Source organism: Macrotis lagotis, chromosome 7, assembly GCF_037893015.1.
Source record: "Macrotis lagotis isolate mMagLag1 chromosome 7, bilby.v1.9.chrom.fasta, whole genome shotgun sequence".
Lineage (NCBI taxonomy): Eukaryota > Metazoa > Chordata > Mammalia > Peramelemorphia > Peramelidae > Macrotis > Macrotis lagotis.
This window is the reverse complement of record NC_133664.1, coordinates 68,820,514-68,827,231: the sequence shown is the minus strand read 5'-3', so window position 1 is coordinate 68,827,231 and position 6,718 is coordinate 68,820,514. Positions and strand designations below refer to the sequence as shown.

At 37.0% G+C, this 6,718-nt stretch overlaps 1 protein-coding gene across 2 annotated transcripts in view; it reads right to left on the bottom strand.

Annotated features, from left to right (window-relative positions):
• The window catches only part of MTPAP (mitochondrial poly(A) polymerase), a 41,500-nt gene that overhangs the window by 19,096 nt on the left and 15,686 nt on the right, over nt 1-6,718 (bottom strand). For both annotated transcript variants that reach the window (XM_074193064.1, XM_074193065.1), the window contains 3 exons: nt 5,801-6,027; nt 2,895-2,987; nt 605-678 (listed from right to left, as the gene is read on the bottom strand). In XM_074193064.1, the coding sequence (XP_074049165.1) occupies nt 605-678; nt 2,895-2,987; nt 5,801-6,027 (394 nt within the window). The remainder of the gene's footprint in view (nt 1-604; nt 679-2,894; nt 2,988-5,800; nt 6,028-6,718) is intronic.

Sequence of the window (6,718 nt, the reverse complement as noted above, 5' to 3'; positions counted from 1 at the left end):
TAATAGAAACATTCCTATTAATCTAAACCTTAAGGAGCACTCAAAAATGCACACATTGAATGATGATAGTACTTATACAGCACCACCATATCTACACATGATTCCGATAATAGGGTCAACTATTTTCTTTGGTCCCTTAGTTGGGGCCTGGATTGCCATGACTGTCTGTGTCTTCAAGAGACCAGAGAAAAAGAAGCATTAGTGTTTAACTGTGGGTGTCTGATAACATACCTTCATGATGCATTTATGCTGATTGGTTTCTGAAATAGTTGCTTTAAATAGAACATGGGTTAGGAAAGAATAGAGAAAGTAAAGGAGAGGAGTCGAAGCTTGGGTATAAAGCATATGAAACAGTTCTTTTATTTTGGTTTGGACCTGTGATTTCTTCAGTGTGGATAATTTCTAGTATGGAAATAGTATATCAGAAAATACTTTTAATATATATAGAGAGATACAATACAACACACAACACCAAAAACTATGGGTTTCCCAACTAACTTTACAGGGACACAACTATTTTGTATATTATACCATAATGTTTCAACAACTAAAGATGTGATAGATAAGGTCGTCAATAATAGAAGAGCAATGCATACATATTTACCTTTCGGATATTTATAGAATTCTTATTAAAAGCAAAATTTCCAAAATATTCAAAAAACTGATACAGCAGAACATCTGGAAGATATAGAAATAGGAAAAATTGTAAAGAAGTTACTAAATAAGCCAGCACATGGGCCCTCCTCCCCTCTCCACAGGTTCTCCACCAGACTGTCACCCTTATCAATTATTCCTTTGTACCTGATTGTCTAAGATTCTGTGACTCCACCCCCAATTCTCCTTCACCTCCCCTTCTAGAAGGAGAATGTCATAATTGGTGCCTCCACCTCCCCATTACTTCCTTCTATCATAATATGCTCTAATTCCAAAATCTTTTCTCTTTGACCTCTCACTGTTGGTCATCTGGTCCCAGACACTTTTTCCTGCCATTGATTCCATATCAATACTCATCCACTTCCTTTGTTAACTCCTATCACATCTACCTCTTGAGTCTCTCTAAGTCCTTCAAAGCCTATGTCCAGAGTATTACAGTAATCCAAGCCCTTATGCCTCCTTGGTCTCTTTGCTCAGTCTGTCCTCACATAGTGGCCACATCAGCATGAGGCCTGGGTAAGAGCTCACTTCTGCCACTTCTACCTGGGCAACCCCTTCACTTCACTTGTCTGGACTTCAGCTTCCTCACATGTAAGATGGATGTTTCAATGGATGGCTTCAAAGATCTCTTGCTGCCTTCAAAGATCTCTAGCTGCTTTAAATCTATGATCCTACTTCCAGCTCCTTACCCTGGCATTTAAAGCCCTTCATGCTTTCTCCCTAACCAACCTCTCCAAGTTAATTTACTATTTAATACCACCCTCATTCTACATCCAGTGACTTATTGATCCCTAGAAATCTTTCTCCACTCTGTTCACACTGCTTCTTTTAATCAGAATAGCCTCATTGCCATCTCAACTCCAACTTGGCCAGTTTCTTCCTCTTTCAAGATTCATTGTAAATATCTACTCCTTCAAAAAAAATCTTCCCTGATCCTGCAGCTGGAAATTATCTTTTCTTTCTCTGAAAACCCAAAAAACTTTTCTCAAATCTCTTACTGAATTTTAACATTCTATCTCAATTATATGCTAGATGGATGATAGTCTTTCTAAGGGTGCATCTAACATTCCCACTATGCAGCAACCTTCCAATGCGTATTTCACATTCATCCTTTGATTCTCTCATAGTGTCTGTTCCATCTCCTTCAAAAGATTGTTTCTGGTATCCTTAACTTATCACTCATCTTCAATCTCTCCCTGTCTACTGGCACCTTCCATGCTGCCTACAAAATTGCTCATGTCTCCTCAAGAACGCCTCAGAAAATCTTCAATTCGTCTATTCCCACTATCATTTTAAATCACTTCTGCTCTTTGAAGCTTTTCAACTTGAAAAGATCTTCTACAACAGGTGCCTTCCTCTCCTCTCTCTCTTCCTAGCCCCTTAAAATCTGGTTCCCAACCTCATCTTTCCACAGAAATTGCTTACTCTAAAGTTACAATAATCTCCTAATGGTCATATTCAAAGGCCCTTTATTAATCTTCATTCTCCTTGACCTCTCTATAACCTTTGACACGATTGATCATTCTGTCTTCCTTGATACTTTCTTCTCTCTAGGTTTATGAGATACCACTCTCTTATTTATCACCTCCTACCTTTCCTACTGCTCCTTCTCAATGTCCTTTGCTAGATCCTCATTCAGATTACAGCCATTAATTACAGGGGTCCTGATTTCTCTTCTCTGTCTGTATTACTTCACCTGATGATCTCTTTTGATCCTATGAATTTAATTATTATTCCTATGCGCAAACTACCAATTCTGTCATAACATCTCTAATCCCTAATCTTGTATCTCCAATTGCCTCTCAGACATCTTAAACCAGATGTCCAGTAGACACCTTAAAACTCAACATATTTTAAATTGAAATCATTATCTTCTCTCCCCACCCCGCCCCAAAACTTTCTCCCTTTTCAAACTTCCCTATTATTGCTGAAGACACCACTATCCTCCTAATTTTCCACCCTGCCTCTTTAATCATTGGATGGGCATTGCCTCAGTCAAACTGAGACCTGGAAAAAGACCTTAACTTAAAAAGGCCAAAGTCTCCCACTGCATCCAGGGCCATTTCCAGTTATCCTGATCTCTTATAACTGGCCCCAAGTGGTTCCAGAGGACAGAGTAAGGCTGGTGATTTTGCACAGCTCTGTCTCACTTAAATCTAATTCACTTGCAAGTCATGACATCACCATTTGACATGATCCTCTTTAAAAACAAATAACAACAAAACAACAATACTGCTTACCTAGTGTTTCTGTGTTTTCTGAAGGTTTAATTTTGTCCAAGTTACTAACAAATGTACAATCATTGCCTTCTATTATACATTTGTCTCTTGCATCTAAAAAAAAGGCAAAAGTGAAACAATTAGGAAAATTATTTTAAAATAGTTTTCTTCTTTGGAAAAAGACCTGTGATTTGTATCAATCAAAAAATAAGAAATGAAGGTCTTTTGTTATTAATAACTTTAACACCAAGAATTAGGTTTATATTTGCCAACTCAATTTTGAAGGGTAGCTTTTACTTCCAACCTAAACTCCACATTACCCTGACTAAGAGGAATAACTATAGTGGAGAAGGCCCCTAACCACCAACTCCAATAGTGGTTAGCAACAAGTTGGCAAGGTCTGAGAACAGGTCCACCTGACTACCAGATCAATTCTAAAGAATTCATTCAGAGAAATAACCTTTGTAAAATGAAGCCCAACAACTGTTTGAGCAGGTACTACAGCCTCTGTCTCCTCAGCCACCAGAACTGATGAAGACCCAGAAAGTTCTTATTGACAAAGTCCTTAGCACTTTCAAATCGCTCAACATTAGAAATTAATCAACGGAAATGATATTTAAGAACAAACCTCCTACATAGGATGTCTCTCTTCTTAGAATGAGAGCTCCTTGTTAGTAGTGACTATCTTGCTTTTTAATTTGTGTTTTCAGGGTTGGGAACAATGCTTTATACAAAGGTTGCACTTAATAAAGGCTTTTTCATTTGCTACTGTAATTCCTATTTTTAATAACCAATAGATGCTTTATACTGAAAAGGGCTTTGCATATATGACTTCCCTAACTCCTGTGGCTGGATACTACTGTCTCCATTTGACAGATAAGGAAAGTGAGATGCAGAGAAGTTAAGTGAAGTGAAGGTCATGGTCACACAATCACCATGGAAATGAGTCAAGTGTCCCCTGACTTCATGTCAAACTCTGTTCCTACTACACCAGCCTGGTTCACTTCAAATAACATGGAAAAGAAGAAGATGAGCAGCTAAGCAGTGGCTGAAACATCACATAGATTGCAATACTCTCAAATGAGCAAACTAAACACTTAGTGGCAGTGATCTTTTATCTTATCTTTAAAGACCACAGACCAGAGCATCTAAGAAGTGGAAGACACCTCAGGTCATCTCACAAAACACTCTCTGACCAATCTTCTTTTACAAAACCCTCAACAAATAGAAATTCAGACTATTCACATATCAATACCCTTTTCACTTCTAGAAAATTCTATTTAGGAAGTTTTCCCCCATAATGTAGTAAAACTAATCCTTCTGCAACTTCCATGCACAACCCCTGGTGATGCCCTCAGAAGCCAAGAAAAATGAAACTATTCCCCTTTGCACATTATAGTCTTTCCAATGACCTGAAGAAATCCTAGCAAAATGCTAGGAAAACTGGGCTATGTAGGTAATTTCCATTCAGTAAATGTTGCTGAGTTATTTTCTTTTCTAAGTTTGATATGTTCTGAAGACAAGTTCTATGAATACTGTACTTACCAAAGGACATATGCTGGGAAAGAATTTATATTAATCAAAATTATTTAATATTTCTTTTTATCTGCAATAACAATAATGGCATCTCTTTAGAGAAACAATGACAGAGTCAAACTATATGCTTTTAAACACTACACCTCTCTTAATATAGCCTAAGACAGCATTTTTTTTTTATGTCAAGTGATATTACTGACTCAAATTATGCTTGTAATTCATTAAAACCTCCAAATGTTTTTCCTGGTAAATGTTTGTCAAGCTACAACTTTCCCATTGTACTCTTGTTGAAATTTATGTTTTACACTTGTTTAAGTGGCTTGCATTAAATCACTAAGACTAGTGTTTCCAACCATTCCTACTCAATTTCATCTCATTTAATTTAATTCTTTATTCTTAAAAAAACAAACAGAAAAATTTGTATTTCATCCTTGAAGCAACAGGAAGTCAGAAAGTAGACATAATCAGAACTGCACATTAGTTAAATCATTTTGGCAGCTGTACATAAGATTAACTGAAAAGGGGGCAGAATTGAGAAAGAAAGAATAATTGAGAAGTCCAGTATTATGGAGGTAAAAATGACAAAGATTGGCAATGATTAGATAATTGGGGAGAGGAAGAATAAGGAAATCAAGTGTAACACCAAGATTACAAGAAGGATGAAGGGCTCTCAAGAGAATTAGGGAAATTTGAAAGGGGAAGTTTCTTTCTCTTTAAAATAAAAACGCTGGATAAGAAAAATCTTTAAATGCCACTCCATCTTCTAAAATGCTATGAACCTATTTCAAGAATCTCTTTCTTAAATCACTCTTGCTACTCATTATAATATCAAAAATGGTTCACAAGTAAAATAACTGCAAACCAAAAATGTCCCATTTGTGGATAGAAGTGTGATAGTGATGATAACTCTGACTTCACAACTTGAAGCTTCAAAGGTCTATTGTCCTCTTGGTTTTGTGAGAGTTGAGCAGATATCAGACTATTTTATAAATACTGTAATGGCCATAACACTAAAATTGCCAGGCTATGATATGCACGGAAGATACAATGACAATCCCAAAGTATTGAAAGGTTCCTAAAGCCAATAAGGAAATAGATTCAACCTAAAGAAGAACAAAGGAATCCAAACCTCCAGTCAGCCTTTAAGGTCTGACCCAATCAAAGGTTAGGGGTAGAATCTTAGGGAATCTTCTTTTCAAAGAATTCAAATCAACTCAAGCAGGTAATAAAGGTATCTTGTTTTATTCTCTTATCCAAATCTACAGACAAGCTCCAAAGGCCCACTGGTACAAATCATGTGTTCTCTTGCCAACTTGTAGGGACAGGGGACAAAGTAAATGGCTCTTCAAATTCATGAGCTAGAGAAAAAAAAGAAAATGGTCTGTTCTTACCTGCTAGATTTTTTAGGTAGTCTAGAGATGGAATGACTGGAGGAGATCTTTTTTGAAGGAAAAAGATGATCATGATTGTAAGAGAGAAATTTGTTAGCCAGGCACCAGGAATACTACTTGTCAATGCATGTTGTCGTGCCCAGCATCGTATACTGAAAGCCAGAGCTCTTACTCGGGAATCCAGGGAGCCATATATGTATAAGAGTTCTGAACTTTTCATGGCAATCCTAAAGGAAAGCACAATCATTTTTAAAAGAAGTTTCAACTTTCAGAACTACTAGAGATCTATAAAAAAAATTATTTAATTGAAAATCCATTCTAAGAAAAATGTTTAAACATATCTAAATGGTTTAACATATTCTATCTATGATGAGATGATTAAATCAATCACTGAGATAATACTAAGAATGAAAGAATCTGTACTTCCAATCAGTTTAGTACATACATATTAATACACACAACATAACCATAAAGTCAATAAACAAAAAGTAGTCAAATCTGAAGCAATTTGGGAGGGAGAGCACCTGCTGGGTGAATAATCAGAAGCTAGTGCTTACTTGGCCTCCTAAAGGCAGAGAGGGGCTCTGTGAGGTGGAGACAGTCAGCCAGCACAAAGGCAACGAGAAAGGAGCAAGAGCATGCAGGTGGGAAATGGAGGGCAAGTCAGGTTGGCTGGATAGAGGCAAGATGGGGAGTGATATCCAGTGAAACAGATAAGATAGACTGAATGCAGGCTGTGGATGGATTTAAAATCCAAACAGAGGAATCTCTTTATCCTAGGTTCAACAGGAAGTTGACTAGGGAGGGGTAGATCATACCTTAATGAATTACTTTGGCACTACAATAAAAAAGTAAACTGCTGTTATGATAGACTTGAAGCAGTAGCCATTGCACTAGTTCAGGCCAGAGGGACCATTC